The sequence below is a fragment of the Myotis brandtii genome, unplaced genomic scaffold (assembly GCF_000412655.1).
Source record: "Myotis brandtii unplaced genomic scaffold, ASM41265v1 scaffold92, whole genome shotgun sequence".
Lineage (NCBI taxonomy): Eukaryota > Metazoa > Chordata > Mammalia > Chiroptera > Vespertilionidae > Myotis > Myotis brandtii.
In genome coordinates, this window is record NW_005371791.1 from 399,582 (window position 1) to 421,617 (window position 22,036).

At 35.0% G+C, this 22,036-nt stretch overlaps 1 protein-coding gene across 1 annotated transcript in view; it reads right to left on the reverse strand.

Moving 5' to 3' along the window:
• DACH1 (dachshund family transcription factor 1) overlaps positions 1–22,036 on the reverse strand; it is a 441,589-nt gene that overhangs the window by 23,073 nt on the left and 396,480 nt on the right. The window contains exons 9-10 of the mRNA XM_014532878.1: positions 21,304–21,447; positions 20,725–20,793 (exon numbers count right to left, since the gene is read on the reverse strand). Coding sequence (XP_014388364.1) covers positions 20,725–20,793; positions 21,304–21,447 — 213 coding nt within the window. The remainder of the gene's footprint in view (positions 1–20,724; positions 20,794–21,303; positions 21,448–22,036) is intronic.

A 22,036-nucleotide genomic window follows, 5' to 3' on the forward strand; every position in this document is an offset into this window, starting at 1 on the left:
ATTCAATACAAATAAGGATGGCATAAAATGTTCCAGATATGTAGTGTCATAGCCATGAGAATATGCTTCTCAATGTTGCATCTGCTATTATAATTTGTTCTTTGTAAGGGGAAGGGGTGGACACTCTAGCCTTTCAGAATAATGACAATATTAAGATTATGGAAATAAAGTCTATATTTTCAAAATAAGGCTTTAATAGTGTCCAAAGTTGTATGTCATGTCTGGCCTTCACATTCAAACTGCCTCACTTTCAAACTCTAGTTCTATATTCACTTAGGTTCTTACCCTAATGCTATCTAAATGCCCCGTTGCCATACCAGACTCAACAGTAACAGGCTAACCTCAGCATTTACTCTAGCCTGGATCTCGTTTCCAGATTACCTATTTCCAATTATCAACCACTGGTTTCCTTTTCGAAATCCTACAGTTTTTTCCCTTGTATTTTAAGTGCACCTTCCCACCCATTCTTTGCACACCAGAACTTGGATCCTCCTTATTCTTGTTTCTAAATTTATTACATTTTTCATTTATTTGTTCTCATTCTCTATCAACACTTCTTATGCAATATTTATATTAGATTTAGATTTATTATATTGATTTCAGATACAGGGGACCTACTCTTTATTTTTATAAATTTTTAGGAATTTGTCCAGTGCCATACTCAAACACAGCCATAATGTTTATTTCTCTTCTGTTTGCAAATAGTATTACATAAAATATGTCAATAATATGACATCTCAGAGGATTTAGACTTACATAGCTAGACTTAAATGTGTCTTCACTAATCACCCAAATGGACTTTATTGCTTTGTTTGTGTTTTGAAAGTACTTTGTTTACACGTCAGAAGCACTGGATCAGAGTGTTACTTCATTAAAAGAGAACAAAAGATCTTTTACATTTTTCAGGAAAAAAATCATCAAATTTTCTAAATTTCAGACTTAGCATATTAAATTAATTTTAGGCCTTGGATGCATGTTTTAATATTGTGCTAGTGAGTTCTTATAAACAACAAAGCTAAAATTGAGTTCTATTGGAAACACTTCAAAAGATGACTACCTAAAATGTTTGTTGAGTGTTATTTTTTTAAACATAGAAGCATGCATTTACATGTTTTGCTTTGTTAAATATATTTGTTTCACATAATTAATGTAATGTATAAATATTTCATATTAATATAGAAACACAATTTGACTTATAATTTCTACTACCCCCTGAACAATACCATGATACCCACAGTTTTATCAATAGGAATTAACTCTACATGTATTTTATTAAAATTATTTCTGTATGCCTGTACTAGAAGATGAGTTATTTAGGAAAGATATAATGTCTTCTACCTTTTTTCTGGCCATACTTAAGTATATAAGCATTGCTAAAGCGAATTGGTTACAACAGATAGATTTAACAAGAACTAGTTACAATAAACATTGTGCCAAATTTCATTCCATGAGATATTAATACATTTAATTCAACACATTAATTTTGTAGTCAGATGATTTTAGGAAATGTTAGTTTAACTTCCCAGTCAAATATATTACAATTAATGCAAGACATTTTTTTTACTTTAATGTAGGACTTTACCGTAGGATTTTTGGAGTTTTTAAAATACTAAACATGGACTTTGAAAATTCAAGATAATATATATACTTAAATATATATTTTCATTTTTCACAGACAGCTATTTTAAAATTTTGTTATCCCAAACTCCTCATGTGATGACTCCCAGAAAGGGGCATTGATAAGCATATTGGAAGCCATGTTGGAGGAGCATGTCCATCTATGATTTTTGTTGTTGTTTATTTTTATTCTACAGTGCAATAAAGATTTCATACATTTGTGGTGGTCAGAGGAGTTTCAAGAAGAGAGATCAGATGAAAAATATATACATGAAAATGAAAACAGCAATCCTGGCAATTATAACTTAAATTTCATGATTTGGAGCTTCTAAAACTGTCCTTCATGATATCACTTTATATTTTTTATTAATTAGTGTAGCCATATGAAAATGTAAACATCCAGTTAGTGGCATAAAGAGGGAGAAGACAGTACCACACTAAAGAAGAAACTAAAATCAAAGCCAAAAACAAACAAAAAAGAAGTCTGGTTTTATATATTCATGTAAGTTTGTCACATTGCTAACTCATTTTATTCGGAAATTATACATATGCCAATAGTAAAAAACAATAATCAAAGTAATTATTTTCAAGACTTTAAGAATATTACACAGCCATTTATCACATTAAGTATTGCTAAAATTTCATGCATACCTATTCCCTAATATTTCATCATTCCAAGTGTTAAATCTAAAAGCCCATAGCTTTGGAATGATAACATAAAATTTCACCTCTGTTGAATATACATTTTTAACATTAAGAGAATAATTAGAAAGGTTTATGTTTTTCTTTGTTTTGTAAAAATAACATGCAAAGAAGCCTACTGAGTTGTGATAGTTCACAGCCTTCCTATGTGAATTGTTAGGTTTAAATAGATGCCTATGTTCTAATTTTCTCACAAAGGAATACATTCACACATTGAAATACTATTCAAAACAAGGCAACCAAGAAATGCGTTTGATATCAAAGTGGGCAATTATCTACCAACTAAATATTTAAACATTAATTTAGGAAATCAATTTGTATGTGACTTAAAAAATCTATCTATCTTGGCACTTAAGTATATAAATCTCTAAAATATTCACCTAACTTTGGTGTTTATTTATAATCTCTCCAGCATTAATTTTCATAACATTTTCACTGTGTAGATAAATGCTATCAGTATTTTTAGAATTAGTCAGTTGAGAGTTTTGTTGTGGATGTGAAATTATGAGATGAGAAAATGTGGGAACTGCTATATGCTATTACCAGCTTCAGATCAAAATGAGGTTTGCTCTATTGTTAACACAATAGCTCATATTCTTGAGTGACTTTATACTTCTTTTTGGATGGCTGAAATGTTGTAGTGTTAGCCATCATTTATTTTTTGAAAATTATCTTCATTGTTGGAAGTATTACATATGTCTTCTTTTTCTCCCATGGACCCCGTCTAGCCACCCCCATCCCTGCCCCAGGCCTGCACCTCCCTATTATCTGTGTCCCCGAGTTATGCATATATGCATGCAAGTTCTTGCCCTGGACCTGGACTTGACAATGGTAATTTTTTGAAAGCCACTGAAGAAGTTTCTGTCTAATCTGAACCTGAATGAGTCCGGTGCAATGGGCCACCTGCCCTCATTTACTGTATCAGTAGGTACACAGTTGAATTTTGTCTGCACTCTAAGTTGTCATTGTAAAATTGCAATAAAATATCTACAAATAAGGAACAAAATGATATGGAGAAATAGTTTTTATAGCCACATTTTGATTCTGATGCTGGTAACCCTTGGGAAGTTATTGAATTATATCGTATTTCAATAAAGTCTCACCCAGGAAAGTTAAGAAGGATTATAAAAAATTATTCCAAAAATAGACCATAAGTAGATGAATAATGGCTATGCCATTAACAATTTTCTTTTTATTTACCAGATTTACTTCACTCTTTTCATTCATTGAGACTTGGATACATTAACCAAGATTGGCTCTGAATTTTTTTGGAAAATACAAGCCTATGAGCTATATTATGTAATTCAACAACTTTTAAAGTACCTCCTGCAATGTCTTTAAATGGTTCTCATCCTAATAATTTAAGAAGTACAATTATAATTTAAAAGATTAAAAAATTGGACATTTTAATTATGTGCAGTAACCATATCACTTCCATGCCTAACACAATGGAATTAATCTGAATTGCACACTTTTGAAGGAAGATATGAGGAGTGGGCCTCAAAATATTATTTCTAAAGGATGTCTGAATTAAAGGTAGTTAGGGGAAATTGTATTCATTCTGAAAAGCTAGGAGAGCCATTCTCTTTACTTGTGACTTAATTTCTATTTTCAATTTGGTTTATGTGTTAATACCTGATATATGACGGGTTCTATTTTGAATTGAGAAAACTTTTCTTTTTCTGTTTCATAAAAGATAATATCTTATTCTGGCTTCAACAGTACTTCTTTCAAAAATATGTAATTTTATATAAAAATGTGTATTTCTGAGTTCCCTCAGAAAACAAATATGATAGTACTGAGCTTATAGTCCCATTTGGGCAACAGTTGGCTAGAACCCAGAACCATCTGTTGTGTTTTGAAGAGAAATATACTTTCCATTCCTGCTGACTCATATCTAATCTACATTTTTCATTTGTAAAATTTCTCTTTATTTCCAAACTTTTTACCAAGGATAGGTTTAGACTGTAACATTTTGTATGACTTTTCTGGAAAAATTTATAAAAAACAATCAAAAGACTGATAACTTGGAACAAGATAGCTTAAAATTATATAAAACAGTATAAGTCATTAAAAAATACAGAAATTGAAATTACTAATACAAGTAAATATAATTTTATCATGAAAATCAAATAATTAATTTTTAATCTGTTAAAATGGGAATTCCGTAAGTAAATGTAAAACCACAGTATGCAATATCAAAGTAAAACACAACACACCTTATTATTTATGGGAATAAATTATGATCTAAAACCTCCCCATCCAGTTTCTTTCTCCCAGGGAGAAATAAATAAAGAATGAGAGTCAGATCCAATAATTTGTAGCCATCATTCATCGTTTTATAGGTGTAATTAGTAAGCTTAAGTGGAACTATGTTTGGAGATTTACTATCTCTGGAGTATGATTATATATGAATTAGGAGAGTCTGTAGCTACTCCACACTCTATGAGAATACAAACCATATTAAGAGAAATTTGCCAAAATATAATAAAAAAATTAAGAGGCTCTTATGCTTCCATCTAAACTGAGTAAAAAAAAAAATTGGTTTATCTTTTACTTAATTTGGAAAGAGATGAATAATAATACAGAATACATGGCTGCAAATAAATCTCCTTAACCCATGTTGCTTAGATTGACATAAATATTTCAATTCACACTCTGTCATTAATTTTTTAATGCTTTGGAAAATCTGGTAAATATAATTTTTATTTTCCACCTCAGAACATGCTAAAAGAAAAAGCATGTATCACATAGGAAAAATTATTCATTGTATTAAATTTTTTCTTTTCATTTCAAAAATTATTTAATTTTTACCATTAGTGAACACTACTGCAAGTACCATTACATTAAACTTGTGCAGAATTGTAAAAATAGCACATTCTTACTATAAGTTAGCCTCTACCAGGCGCGCTGTCCTAAGCTCTTTCTATATATTCATTTACTTAATCCCCATACAACTCTGTGAGGTGGATATTATGATCATTACCTGTGTTTTATAGATTAGGAACCCAAAAAATCAGAAAGTTTGATTTACACACTCAGTGTTGTACAGATAATAAACTGCAGTGTGGAGATGTGATCGCAAGTAGTCTGATTCCAGAATACATGCATCCACAGTGGACCATGGACACACTGCGTGTGTGTGTGTGTGTGTGTGTGTACTAATAAAAAATTAGATGTCTCTGCAATTGACACTTAGAGCAGATCTTAGCAGTTAAAGTGAGTTACCAGGGTGACAACACTAACGAACAGAAGTGTTGACACTAGACTCTAGCTCTCAGTTTACCAGTGCTCTCCTAGGCCTGACTCATCCTAATGTTAATTTTAATTTTTTTAGAACTCAGTTATTTAAACAAATTTTCAATGTTAATGTTAGAGAAAATCTGCATTGACATTTATTTTGTAACTGATTAGTAATAATCTTCGTAACCTAATGACTTTATTTTCCTTTTTATATTAGAGAAAACTTCATGAGAATTTGTAAATTATGAGAGCAGTTGCAGGGCTAAGAAATAACTGTTGCCTAGTGGAAATGCCTTTTAGCTTCCGTAAAGATACACCCTACAGAAAACCCAAGTCAATGGAATTGATTTTATCACATTACTAAACTTGACATGGAAAAAACTATATATTTGAATTTTGAATCTTAATCTTTATAAATTTATGCCACCCTCCTTATCTAGTTTAATATTTAGGCATTTATAGCCACTTCATAAATTATCATAAGAAATGGATGTCATGCAGAAGAAAAGTATATGGAGTTAAAGGGACGCCAGGTCCTGAATTCAGTTTGCTTCCAAGCACTTTGCTTTACCTCTATGCACCTCAGTTTTCTCAAATAGTATAAAATGGGCATGCATGAGGATCATAAAATAACATTTGAGAAAAGGCTGAGCAAACTTCAAATTGCTTTAGAAACATTAGCTGGTGTTCTTCCTTGTAAGAAATGTTTTTTGATGCCCATCTCTGCTAAATCAAAATGAATACTATTTAAAGATAAACAATTTCCTACTATATATGTAAGTATATATATAGTATATACTTTTATTATATACTATATAATAAATGTATATCCTATATAATAAAAGCCTAATATGCTAAGTGTCCGGTAGTCCGTTCAACCAATCAAAGCATAAAATGTTAATGATATGCTAAGGCCATTCAACTGCTTGCTATAATGTGCACTGACCACCAGGGGGCAGATGTTCCAACCTGTAGGTTAGCTTGCTGCTGGGGTCCCTGGAGCCCTCCTGTGGTCCCTCCCTCGCCCTGTTTGTGCACCGGTGGGGTCCCTTGGCCTGGCCTGAGCCCTCTTGCAATCTGAGACTCCTCAGGGGAAGTTGGAGAGCCAGTTTCACCCTGATCCCGCAGGCCAGGCCAAGGGACCCCACTGGTGCACGAATTCATGCACCAGGCCTCTAGTGCACCAGGCCTCTATATATATCTTTAGTCTCCACAAACTCTTATTTAGTTCTCTTGAATATATACCATTTGGCACTTGATAACATTTTGGATTTCATCCCTTTTAAGGCATGTCTTGATTTTCACTGTGATCTCTTAGATTGTGAGAGATCAAACTCCGGCTGCAAATCTCCAGCAGGCAGATTTAGAATAAAGTTGAAACTGTATAGCCTTTGTCAGAAAATATTGTCAGTAAATCTAGAATTGTTAATAATAGCAAATGGATATTTTGAATTTTAATGGACTAATTTATTTTAACCAACTAAAATATTTTCAACTAATGAACCATTTCCCAGACTCCTCAGGGGAAGTTGGAGAGCCAGTTTCACCCTGATCCCGCAGGCCAGGCCAAGGGACCCCACTGGTGCACGAATTCATGCACCAGGCCTCTAGTGCACCAGGCCTCTATATATATCTTTAGTCTCCACAAACTCTTATTTAGTTCTCTTGAATATATACCATTTGGCACTTGATAACATTTTGGATTTCATCCCTTTTAAGGCATGTCTTGATTTTCACTGTGATCTCTTAGATTGTGAGAGATCAAACTCCGGCTGCAAATCTCCAGCAGGCAGATTTAGAATAAAGTTGAAACTGTATAGCCTTTGTCAGAAAATATTGTCAGTAAATCTAGAATTGTTAATAATAGCAAATGGATATTTTGAATTTTAATGGACTAATTTATTTTAACCAACTAAAATATTTTCAACTAATGAACCATTTCCCAAACAATTAAACATACTGATTCTCATGTATTCCCACTTGTTACCTACTATTTCAGCCATAAACATAACACTGCCATTAAAAGAAATGATCAGGCTTTTGTAAATCGTACTTTTAACACTAAATCATTATATTTATTCACCAAATGCTTTGCCACATATGAGAAAGTAAAATTAGGTTTTCTTTTAAAAAAAATATTGCTGTTTTGAGATGATACCGAGTGGTAAGTAATGTGTTTGTTTTTCAGCTGTTGCAAATCTAAAGAGATTTTTTGAATACTTCAATTATAAAAACATTTAAAACATACAAACTTGTGCAATTTTTATTTTAATGAAGATGAGAAGTTCATTAAAGAAGATAAATATTTCATTAGATGTTAAATAAAACAAAGAGATTTTTTGGCTTCTCTCAGCACAAAATTCCTTTGAAAGATTAATTAATACATGCAAATTATGCAAATTAGACCCATGCAAATATTTTATGAAGACAATTAAGGGAACCATTAATTACTGCTTTTTTTGCTTCAGTGAGATTCATTCATTTAATTTTAATTTCACTTTAACTGTTTTGATGTATAATCTTGCAGCTAAGAACTTTATCTTTCCTGGCGGGTCACTTAAACTTATAAATTTCATCAAGTGAGCGCACAGAAATCTGTAAAGATATTCTCTAGACTATGTTTAGTATCCAGAGAAATTCTGACACAATGCACTCCCAGAAACAGGGAAACTGGAAGGGAATGTGAGCTCATTCTTGGACAAGGTTCAACTGCTGGAAAAGCAATTAATTTGCTTTGGCTGTGCTAATATAGGGGAATTAGAAAGTGTGACACAAGACAAATAGAAATAATTAGTTCTCAAAAATGATGTTCTCATTAATATGGTTCAAATAGTAGAAATAAAAAGCATTATTGTGGCATGTCTGCATTCTCTCCCTAATCATGGGAGGTGGGATAATGCACCATAAGCATTTTACATTTGTAGTCTAACTGATGTTTTATTTTTTCTAAAGGAAATTTTAAAGCAAAGGGTGTTATATATCATAAATGTCTAAACATATACCTGCTATCAAAATTGATAACATACTTTCTGTCACCATGGGTGTATGTACCAATATTTTATTTGTTTCATACAAATCCTGTAGTTTAGTGAATATACTTTAAGAATGATGGTTCTTTTTATGTAACTTAAATAGCTTATGACTTTTATAACTCTTAAAGTATAAATGACATTTCTCAAAAATATTTTAAAAATTGCACTTATTCTTAAAGTGGTCATTCTCTATATTTATTAAGGGTTATTTAGATGGCCAGTGTAGTTTTACTGTCTAAGGGTGGTTATAAAAAGAGAAAGCAGATTTTATGAATATGACCACTAATCTATATTTCCAAATGGTAACCTTCTTCATTCAGCTTTGGTAGACATTATACACATTTTCTACTTAAGATCTTTAGTCAGCAAATTAATTGGCTAAAATGACCACCTACATTTCACTTAATAATGAAGATTATAAATGGCTCAAAATGAAAACTTGTTTTAAATAATTTTTCCTTAAATCTAAAGATAATTATATACTGCCTAAAAAGAAAATAAAAAATAATGTTGACCACAATAAAAAACCAATTTGCTAAACTGTCTATTTAGTTATAATAATTAAAAGTATCATCAATAAAAACATATAAAATTTAAATGACTGAGGCTTATTTTATGCCTATTCTATGGCACTTTTCTTTGTTCTGCAGCCAGGCACTGTCAGTACAGGGTAATATGAACAATGTTAAGTGGACATATACTATCATTGATATTTGTGGAGCTTCTTAGTATTTACTAAAAAACAGATCTTAAAATCAAATTTTCTTTCTTACAAAGGTAATCTCATTTTATTCAGCCTGAAATTTCTAAATTATCTACTTCTAAATTAGGATTATCTTTGCATTTCATTGATATGCTCTGTTTAACCACTTTTCCATATCACTAATTATAATGTTAAATCAAAATGGATCTAGCATTGATTTTTAGGGCCCCCTGATAATATCTTTCCCAATTTCCATTTGTCACTATTCTTTGATAATGGTCTTCATACAGTATTTAAGCCACAAATATGTTCATGAACATACCAATTTAATTCAATTCTTCAATTGTATCCACGTTAGCAAAACATTATTATATTTTCCATTGATAACTGCTCTCTTTAATACTTAAAAAACAATTTAGTTGTATGAAAGTCCATTACCCCTCTTGAAACTTCGAAATGAAATTCATTATTCCTGATATTCCCTATCTCCCTTAAACTCTCATAGTACTGATCACATATTATATTACTTTTACCAGAAAAATTTATTTTAACAAATTACAAACTAAGCCCAATCATTTTGCCTTAATTTTCCTAATATTTAATGAAATAAGAATTGAAATCAAATCACAAAGCCTCACATGTCATAACTCAACACAAACATAAAATAATGACAATCATGCTTTTTATATAAGAACCAGAAAATTAACTCTATTAAATAATACACTGAAAATAATTTTATGTAATAATAATTATAATGAATTACATCTTGTGACTGTTTTGAACAACTTCAAACTTCACTGCCCACTATGTCTAAGTTCATGTATAATTAGTTTAAATTACATAAAAAGTCATTTCCAACAAAACCTTTAAGAAGCCTTCAACATTGAGTCTAAGCATATCTACCTATATTCAAAAACAAGATTTAGTGATTTATATATTTCTTAAAAGAATGAAAATGCTTATCATTAAATTAAAAGAACACTTCTCTAAAAGTTTATAAAATATTACAAAATTAGTATCTCTGAGACTTTATATTTAATAATAATAACTCTGTCAAGTTAAATGAGTAGTTAACAATGACCTGTGATAACTATGGAACATTAGCCTGTTTACTGGTTACTGCCTGCAATCAATATCATCTTTTGTTCAACTTAATCAATGCTGTCTTAAATTGATTAGCTGTATTGAAATGCTGCCAAACACCAGAAACCAGTTCCAAGAGACTAGAGTAAATGTATTATTGTTTAGTTTTGTTCATAGTAATGTAATTTTATTATTTTTTTTTAAGATCAAGAAAAATAGTTGGAGGTAAACCCTATGGTGATTACATATTTGTAAGTGAATAAACAATAGTCAATATGTACTGCAGGCAGCCCAGAAATCAGTTTTAAGCATACCCTCCCCTTGTTGTTGTTTTTTAATTGAAAGGATCTCCCTTTTAAGCTAAATAAAGACATCTTTAAATATGGAAAATTAAGTTCAGGTAACAAAAAAATTCTTGTAAATTTCTGTAAAAACTTTAATATGGAACTAAATCAACATTATATTATAAATAAAGACCAAATTTCTGAAAAAAGAAAAGTAATGTATATGTTAGAGTAATAATAGCTTCAGTGTTTACCAGTTGCTAGGCACTATAAACAAGCACAAAGTAATAACATTTAATATTAACAGTTAAAACTTAACTGTGTGCCTACTATTGCGTAGTGTGTGTTAAGTGTTTTACATGGATTATTTTGTTTAATATTCATAATAACCCTCTGAGGTTAAGCAATTACTAAAGAAAAAAAAAGAGTAGAGTTGAGATATGAATTTAGACCTGACTCCTAGCACTTTTCATTGCTCGATTCTACAGTTAGAAAACTTCCACTCTTGCATTATATTTACAGGTCTTCCTTTAAGGATTAGAAATAAATATATGCATATGAAATCAAATTTATACACTACTTTCATAAATATCTCACAAATGATAAGTTTAAGTAAGGTTCCATTTAAGCCTATTATAGTGTAAAAGTCTTGGGATATCATTTAGTAACTAGAAGCCTGGTGCACGGATTTGTGCACAGGTGGGGTCCCTCAGCCTGGCCTGCGCCCTCTCGCAATCCAGGACCCCTCAGGGGATGTCGGACTGCAGGTTTTGGCCCAATCCCCGTAGGCCAGCCTGTGGGGATCAGGCCAAAACTGGCAGTCTGACATCCCCTGAGGGATGTAGCAGTGTGGAAAGTGGCAGGTGGCGGAGAGGAGCCTGAGCCAGGGCTGTTCATCCCAGCCCCACTGCCGCCGCTTCTCTCGGTAGCACTGCTGCGGAGGCAGGAGAGGCTCCCGCCACCTGCGCAATTGTGCTTGCCAGCCATGAGCCCGGCTTCTGGCTAAGCAGGACTCCCACTGTGGGAGCACACTGACCACCAGGGGGCAGCTCCTGCATTGAATGTCTGCCCCCTGGTGGTCAGTGCGCATCATAGTGACCGGTTGAACAGTCGACTGGTCGTAAAGGTTACTTAGGCTTTTATATATATAAACTAGAGGCCTGGTTGTGCACGGGGGAGGGAGGTCTTCAGCCTGGCCTGTGCCCTCTTGCAATCTGGGACCCCACGGGGATGTCTGACTGCCGGTTTAGGCCCAATCCTCACAGGTGCCAAGTGGCAGGCAGACAGGGAGGAGCCTGAGCCGGCGCTGTGCCACTCATGCTCATGCTGGCCCGCTCCGCCTCCTGCCGCTGCTTGGTAACGCTGCTGTGGAGTCGGGAAAGGCTCCCGCCACCGCAGCTGCGCTCGCCAGCCATGAGCCTGGCTTCTGGCTGAGCAGCGCTCCCCCTGTGGGAGTGCACTGACCACCAGGAGGCAGCTCCTGCATTGAGCGTCTGCCCCCTGGTGGTCAGTGTGCATCATAGTGACTGATCGACTGGTCATTCTGGTCGCTCATCCTAATGGTCGCTTAGGCTTTATATATATAGATTCTGTTCAACCACACACTGCACAAGGAATGAAGAAGCTTTCCAAATGTCTTATATTAAATTAAAATTGGATCTGTGTCTGATTTTAAATTTAGTCATTGCATGCTAATTAATGTAGATAAGTCTTTTATCTAAAAATTATTAATTTCTCATATTGCCAGTTTATTTTCTTCACTTAAAGTGAGATTTTTTCCCAGTGTGTCTGAAGTGTCTATGAACATTTTATGTAGGTATGATGGCTAATGAAAAAGTAAAAAAAAAAAACTGGAAAGGAAAAATATTTTCCCCCAAATGTATATCATTCCTAAGTAGCTGTCAGTAGACTATTTTGAACTTTTGGAGTAATGTGCTAACTATCCAAAATGAGTAATGGAGCTTCAAGAAGTTATCCTAGGAGAGAGACATGTAAATTCAGACAACAAAGCATGGAGGAAACAAAAACAATTTGGAAGAGGGGAGTCATCAATATAGAATCAAATGCCAGCAACCCCATTAATTCATAGTACAAATGTGAGAATGTTAGTTAGCCACTCTGAGCTTTAGTTATCTCACCTTTAAATTAGAATATACAGGAAAGGCCCAATAAATATCAATTCCTACTCTACCTCATTATTTTAATAAGTGAGTACTTCCACTTTGTAATATCATTAAGTCTAAAAAAATATATTACTAAGAAATTCATTGAGTATTGCAATACTTGATTTAATTTTTAAAAGCTTGAGAAAAGAATAATTTTTACTCTTAAGAATGACCTGCATTATAATACCTTGGAGCTGTGAGTTACTAAACAAATAATGTGGTGTCTTTCCCCCCTTCCCCCAAACTGCTGCCTTGCTTTCTGAAATTTTCAGTTACCCATGGCCAACAGCAGTTCAAAAATATTAAATGAACAATTCCAGAAATAAGCAATTCATACATTGAAATTGTGCTCCATTTTGAGTAGCCTGATGAAATCATGCACCTTCCTGCTAGTCCCACCCTGGGAGTGAATCACTCCATTGTATAGCATATCCATACTATATATGCTACTAGCCTACTAGTCACTTAGTAACAGTCTGGGTTATTGTGGGGAAGCACGGGGCTTGGTTGGAAAGTCTGTAAGGAGGATTCTCCGAAAGGTCAGGGGCCTCTAGAAGGACCTTGCGAGCCCCTGGGTGTTTTATTGAAATCTCTATGTTTAGTCTTTAGACACAACCTTGTAGAAGCATGTGTCTCCTCAAGGATGCTTACCCTGCTGATAGTATCTAATAGTTAATTTTAGTTCAAGCTGTTGTTACAATAAAAGCCTAAGGAGTCAGGCAAACAGGGCTGTTTGATCCCTATAGCCAAGCAGTCCCTTAGCCTCTCTTTCACAAAAAACGTGTGTCAGAGTAATCCAGTCATCCATTGCTCAGGGTCTGCTGGTCAGTCCCAGCAGGTTATCAGACTGGTTATCACAGAGTGGGACAGAGAGACAGAATCACATAACCATAATTGCAATTCTATATAATAAAAGGCTAATATGCAAATCGACCAAACGGTAGAACAATTGGTCGCTATGATGCACACTGACCACCAGGGGGCAGACACTCAATGCAGGAGCTGCCCCCTGGTGGTCAGTGCACTCCCACAGGGGGGAGCGCTGTTCAGCCAGAAGCTGGGCTCATGGTTGTGAGTGCAGCGGTGGTGGTGGGGGCCTCTCTTGCCTCCGTGGCAGCGCTAAGGATGTCAGTCAGACATTCCCCTAGGGCTCCTGGTCTGCGAGAGGGTGCAGGCCAGGCTAAGGGGTTCCCCCCCAACTATTTTATTATTAGTTATTATTGTTGCTCTTTTACTGTGTCTAATTTATAAATTAAACTTTAGCATATGTATGTATATATATGAAAAAAAAATGGTTCGATAATACCCTGGGTTTCAGGCATTGTGAGTCTTGAAATGTATTCCCTGCAGATAAGGATAAGGGGAGGCTACTGTAACAATAACTGCATACATATTTTAAAAGAGCAATATTTTAACAATCCTAGTCTAAAAACAATCAGGAAAAATATGAGGAGATGTGAAAAGCAACTGAACCAAGTTATATTCCCAACTCCCATTAACTCATGGTATAACCTTTTAAGAAGTCATGTACCCTCACTAAGCTTTTGCAAAATAAAGAGATTTAATTAATTTTTAAAGTTCTTTTCCAATGCTGAAGCAGTAACACAAGTGTACTTGGCATGTCATCAGTGGTCAGTAAATATTTGTTGAACAAATAAATATTTTTAAAATTAAACATGTATCTTCAACTATCTAGGGAGAAGAAAGAAGATATTTTTAAATTAGAAATTAAAAAGGATTGTTAATGTGAAGGAAGTCTTTCATGTCCTTTAATTTGAAAGAATGTTTGGTTTTGTATGATCTGATATAATTTAAACAAATAAATAAAAAAGAAAAGCCAAACAGTTTTGTTTATGGCCATTGGATGTAAATAAAAGAGATGTACTTTCAAGTGAAGTCAAGATTTTGTAAGCATAGCTTACAGATATTCTAATATGTCAGAGGAACTGTGGTCCACATTTCAATTTATTTTTAACATTTACTTATTTTTCATTGAATTTATTGGGATGACATTGGTTCACAAAACCATACAGATTTCAAGAGTACAATTCAAAAAAAAACATCATCTGCACACTGCATCGTGTGCCCATCGCCTAAAGCAAAGTCTCTTTCTTTCCCCATTTACACCCCCTTGACCCACCTCTACCTCTCCCACCCCCCTTTCCCTCTGATTAACAATTACTCTTTGTTTTAAAAGGACATTTTTTTTACTTAGAAAGAAAAAGGAACAGGTACGATTTCAAAAGTGAACTTTGTAGATATTTTGGAAATTTATAAAACACACAGATAAAACAGACCTAATTCACCATTCTCCCATGTCATAGTTCATGTCTATATACTGACAGGTCACCTAAACAATATATGTGGAAGATTCAATCATTTGAAATTATATGAAACATTAAAAAAACAAGCATGAGGTTAATTTATATTAAATCAACAAATAAAGTGTTATTTAGAAATGTGATTAAAGTATGTTAAATTAAATATAAATTTATAATGAAAAATTGAGCATAAGTGAATAATAAAAAAATCCAAATCTTAGGCCAAATGTGCAAAAAGAAAGAATTATTAGAAATGCCCACAAGAAAAAGAAAGACAATGTTAATTTGGCTGTCAGGAATAAAAACTAATTCTGCCTGAATTTGTAATTCTGATTTTGGTAGGCAGAATCATATTATCCTTTATTTGCTCCCATTAGTCTCTCCAACTAAATTCTGAGAAATGTCAGAACAATGGTATCTTCAGCATCCACAAGATCTAATATGGATACTAACTCATCAATGTTTGATGCAATCCTTCAATACCTAACAGGCACCATATGTGTCAAGCATTCTGCCATGCACTAGTATACAGTAATGAACAAAATTGGTGTGGTTCATGCTCTGCTGGCTTCTTGCAGAGAGAAAGAAGACTTGAACAAGGAACTATAAATGGACAGCATGCTGTTGTGAAGTGAGAGGTGTGTGCAGAACCTCTAAGAGTCTTAACTAGATCCCGGGGTCAGGAAGGTGCTGCCAGGGCAGGCGTGGAGTCTAGGAAGCATTCCTGAAGGCAGGGACTTCTTAGGTGAGACCTTCAGGATGGGTAAGTAAAGGCAGGGAAGAGGGCAAATCTCCCTGGAAGGGGGAAAAATGTGAGGCTTTCGGATGGCGGGGGATTCCAGTGTAATAAAAGCACAGAGAATGAGGGGGGAGACTTGTGATTAGGTGTAAAGGGTGTGGCAGGGAAATGTCAAGCTGACTCTCTCCTCATTACATATTAAGGAGGATACCTGATTGGACAGATGAGGGCACCATAGGGAGAGAGCAGTGGAGGAAGACAGGTTCGCAGGGGCAGGGAGGGAGGATCCTTTCTGTTTTGTGCACTGACCTTGACCTTGCGGTGAGACAGCCAATTAAAAGTTGAAGATTATCTGGTGTTCTTAACAGATGTCTGCATGGGCTGAGAAGATCGTTTTTAAAGTTGTTAAGATACACAAGTTATTTAGGTGGATACTGTTGCTTCGGGAGGGAGAATAAAGAGTCTCTAGGACCTAGCTAAAGAGAGCCATCAAGTGACAGAATTGGCTGCATATAGTGTGTGCATGTGTAACCCACACATACAGTAAGGGGTTTGGAGGATATTTAATGTCTAGTGCAAAAAATTTCTCAGTGAGTATTTATACATACTATGTCGACTCTATATATTCAAAAGATCTTACAAAAAGCTTAGAAATAAAAATTTTAAACTGCAACACAAATCAGGACATGTAAGACTCAAGGTATGAAAGCATTAATCAGTATGTAGATCAGCTTTTAAAACAAGTTTTTGTATTTTAGTTTTTTTATTTGTAATATCACCACAAACTCATAAATTGTGAGTTATTTATGACACATTATTAGCAACAAAGCCCTCGTCGGGTAGTTCACTTGGTCATACAGCTACACCAAGGTTGCAGGTTTTAAGTCTTGTCAGGATACATACAAGAAGCAACCAATGAATGCATAATTGGGTGGTGCAACAAATTGAAGTCTCTCTCTCTCTACCTCCCTCTCTTTCTAAAATCAACCAATCAATAAAAATAAATAGAAGTATCAATGATGAATTCATCCCTGTGTAGTATGAGCTGATATATCTTACTTATCAAGATAAGTAATTAATTTAGGGCGTCTTTCCTCAGGAATACTTTTTAAACTGCTTTCTTGTTTCCACTTCCCCTCCTCTATAGTTTTTTTGGAAATTGTGGTCTTAAATGCCCAAAAGGCAACATTTAGTCTAACCTGAGGTGCTTACAGGAGGTAATGACTTGGCACTTGAGCAGTATTGAAGTGCCTGGCGCTTAGGTAACTGACTCTTGGGCCAAGCGTGGCATTTTTTAATTGTCAAAATGTTAAAAATAAATACATGACAAGCATGAAGAAATGTGGGTTTCCTTTGTCTGTCCTAATTAAGTTGAGTTTATTTTGGAAGAGAGAATAATTTCAGTTATGGCTGGATTGGGAGCAAGAAAGAGTACAAAGAATATCGTAACACCTGGGCTCAGGGACACAGAGAGAAAAAGCGAAGGGAGCAAGAGGCTGTGCGTGTGTCACTCCTGAACTGTGAAGCAGCAGGTGCTCATGGCTCCCCAAACGCCTGACACAGACCATGTCACAAATCAGTCATGAGTTCTGGTTCTTTCTTCTTTGTCTTTCCCATTCTTATGCTTAGACTCGGAATTTAACTAGAGTCTTTTTCCTTTGATTTATTTTGTTCACAGTTAATTTTGTTCTATTTGTTAGCTTCCAAATATATGGATTTTGTTTCTAAGGTTAAAACAACTTCAGAGGGCTAAATGAGCTTATTTAGTGGAATTAGAGTAGCAAAAGGTGATCCCTTTGCTGTCGTATTTTAAAAGTCTTGGGTAGTTCAACTGCTGGTTAAATAACTTTTTAGCAACCAACACACAGAAATACAAATTCATGTACAGTATTTTTTTAAAATTACATTTGATAAAATTTATAATATCTAATTAAAGTCATGAATATTAGTTAAGAGTCTTATTGAAAACCAACTGTGCATTAAACAATTTTAAGAAAATTAAACTTGAGGAACATCATTTCAATTGACAGGCTGGATGAATGAATGAAGATTCATATTATAATTAAACAAAAGCAATAAATAACCTCATAATCATTATATTTGGTTTAAAGTTACTATGTATACTTGTTCAAATGTTTTGTTTCCTTAATTATGAGTTTATTTGGGTAGGTCTTCTATGTTGCCCAACTGATAGCATTCTGAATAGTAAACAAAAAGGCAATTTATGATTAAAAAGTTTCCTCAGAGTAAGCAAATCACATTAGAAAGAAAACTCAATATTTCAATCTCATACAGCAAGATTTTATCCATAATAAAGTATATATTTGAATATATGTGAATTTTGAAGATTCAAATAATAATAACTGTAACCTTATTGATGACCAAAATATTTCTGATAGCAAACTCTTAAAATATATATTATGTCAACTATGCAAAAATTTTTCATCATTGCCTAAATATTTCTTAATATTAATGACAAATCTCCTATTTATGTGCAAGAATATATTGTCTATAATTTTTCTTAGATTGATTTCTGACCATCTTGAGAATTCTGTGGACACCAGGTAATTTATATATCACATTTAACTAGAGATTCATGTGCTTTCTTGGACATTAGCTAAGTCAGTGCATGAGTAACCAACCCCTGCTCACACAAGCCAGGGCTGATATTTTTACACTAGAGGCCCGGTGCACGAAATTCCTGCACTGAGGGGTGGGGTTCCCTCAGCCCAGCCTGCCCCTCAGTCCGGGAGCCCTCAGTGGATGTCCTACTGATGGCCACAGTCTGGCAGCAGAAGCTCAGAGCAGGCGTCCCGTGTGTGTGTGTGTGTGTGTTGTGTGTGTTTGTGTATGTGTCTGCTGGGGCCTGTCCCCAGCCGCGCCACATAGGCTTGGAGCAGTTGCCGTGTGTGTGTGTGTGTGTGTGTGTGTGTGGGTGTCCCCGCTGGGGGTCTGCCCCCAGCCACATTGGAGGCTCAGAGTAGGCTCTCTGTGTGTGTGTGTGTGTGTGTGTGTGTATGTGTGTGAGTGTGTATGTGTCTGCTGGGGGCCTTCCCCCAGCCACACCGTGGAGGCTTGGAGCAGGCGCCCCTCTCTGTTGATCTCTCAGGCTCCTGGCCTCCACTGTGTGTTGTACTCTCCCTTGAGCTGTGGCCAGGGTGGGGCCACCCTTTCCTGCTCTGGGATCACATCAGCAACCCAGGGGAGGCGCTCTCGGGGGCTGGCTGCAGGCCGCCTTTGCCTGCTGTGGGATCGTAGCGGCTTCTCCGATCACCAATCAAAGGTGGCCCGGTTCTCTGATCCAGGGCCGGGGGGCAGGGCAAAGGCGACCCTGCGGGCCGCCTTTGCCCTGCCTCCCGGCTCTTGCCTGCTGCCTGGGTTTCCAATCACTATCCTTCCCCTTTCGCCTCCCATCATTGTGCCTATCTATGCAAATTAACCGCCATCTTTGTTGGAGGTTAAACGCCATCTTTCTTGGCAGTTAATTTGCATATCACCCTGATTAGCCAATGGGAAGCATAGGAAGGTAAGGTCAATTACCCTTTTTGTCTTTTATTAGATTAGATTGGCCTTACTAAGGTATTGGCTCTGATCGGGAGGACTGGCTTTGTTAGGAATTTGTTAATATGTGTATGTAATTTTTAAAAGAGATGCAAGAGAGTCTTATAATTTTAATAACATGTACACACATATATAATTTTGCAGAAATCCATAAGAGTCTTAAAAATGAAGTCTTTTCTACATTTACAATTGCATTAATCTTGTATATCCAAGGAGATGTCTCATAATAACATATGGTTCATGGCTTAGTATTTTAAAAAAAATAAATACCATGGTTTTCAGGTAAAATAAACATAGGCAAAAAACATTCTCTAGTAATGTTTCAAGTTTCTGATATTTACTTATTGCATATATGGTACTTTAAAAAGATATGTTTCCTTTACACTAAACCAAGAATGACACATTTGAAACTGATTAAGTAACACAATTAATGTCAAACAATACCCCAACATGATTGAGTTTAAAATGCAAAATAAAAGCAATTGGGAGGATTATAGCAATTAATCATTTTGGGCTTTGCTTTGAAGAATCATCTTCATTTAAAATAGAAAATAAATGCTCTTTTTCACTGTGCTGTATTCATGAAGTTAGATTGAGTTTCCTGTATAGAATAGATATTAGAATATAGATGCTACCTTCAAATTTTGTCCTTTCCTCATAGAGTGATCTTGGCAATATATATATATTTAGCTCCTCTGAGTGTATAATACAACTTCCTTTAGTATTCTATTGATGATTTTGCTCAGCAGATTTGTTTTATTAAAATGGCTATAATGGCATACAGAACATTTGAAAAATCCACACAGGATTAAACAATCTTATTTATTGTTAATATTCAACTAGACTATTTTGTGTGTGCCTGACAGTAACTATCACAAAATGAGAAGACATTTTCAAATGATTAGCACTCCCTATTCGATTAACTTTTGATTTTATTTATATATAGAATAGAACATAAATCCTTCCTGCATTAGATTGGGCTTCAAGCATTCAATAAAAACACATTTACTGTGTCTAAGATGAAATCATACATTGTTTAAAATTAATTATTCCTTTTTAATTGCACTGTATAAACAGAAATGACCTGTTAATTTAAAGAAAATCTATCAGCACAAAATGAATTCACTCATATAAACAAGCAAGATGAACTTGACCTTGTTTGAACTTGTTTTGATGTGGCCCAGATGGTAGGCTACATGCTTGAATAGCAGGCTAAAGCTGAGGAAAAACTCATATAGCAAGATCTAGATTTATAGCCTTTTGCAAATTCCTACCTTGTATTGTCCTTTCAGCATCTGTTCTGCCGCCAGTGCGGTCAGCTTCTATCTCTGGGGTCAGCGAGTCTAGAAGCACAGAAAGGTAAGAGTGACACACATTTCATTTGATAATATTGTCCTTTAAAAAAAAAGAGTGACCTCTTACTCTGGTGCTAAATTAAAATTATCTAAATAGATGTCATCTTTTAAAGGTGGAACAGAGACTATGACCATAAGAATTATCAAAAGATTTGTTTGAATAGATAAATAACACAAATTTGTTCATAAACTGGATGGGGGTTGGGGAGTTCTCAGATTACTATTTTATCATGTTTCAGTAGAGACGGATTTGGTTAAACAGAGAGGCAATGCCAAGTCCCAGATGCTGGAGTTAAGTAACAAAACAATGGAAGCACCTATGAAATAATACATTTCCCTCAACACATGTGACTATTCTTCACACCACAATTAAATTGTGCTAGGAGCATAATTTAACGAATGACAGGACCTAAATATAGACAAAACCACAAACACTTGTCTAAATTGTCTATTGAAAAATGAAAGTTAGTTAGCAACACATAGAAATGCACCTCTTACCATTTAAGACCCTGAGACTATCTGTTGAAGCTGCCTGTTTCAGTGTTTGTTCCGCTTGCTCACGCCGTTTTGTCTCAAATTCAAGTGCTTCCTGCAATTTTCTCTTTGCCTTCTTCTCCTTCTTTAGCCTCTTTTGAACTATGGCTAGAAAAGAGTCCACATTATTTTTTCTGAAATTTTTACAGTATTAAATTAAACATTTATCAAACTTATAAATGATCTACCTTTCTTATAATACTCTTTTTCCCTCCACTGGATTGAGTCTACCTATGCAGAGGAAGTGGAAAAAAATGCAACCTTAAAATAAATCCCAGTAAAATGTCCAAGGAGGCCAATTTTTTACTTAGCCTTGAACTATATTACAATGTAAGAATGGCTTTAATTATCATTTTTAGAGACAGATTTAATGGGAAACTAATTTTAGTAAATATTTGAATTCACTGATAAAGGAAGCCTAATTAAAGGAATGTTTGGGCTTAGTCTCTGCCCTTGAATCAGAATAGTGCAGAGTAGTCTAGAATAGCACAAACATGTGTAAGTATGCTTCCTATTTATAAAGCACCAATTTTGAGTAGTAAATGGTATATTTCCCTTTTTATAAAACAACTAGAGGCCCGGTGCACAAAAATTTGTGCACTTGGGGGGGGGAGGGGGGGTCCCTCAGCCCGGCCTGTGCCCTCTCGCAGTCTGGGACCCCTCAGGGGATAACGACCTGCTGGCTTAGGCCTGCTCC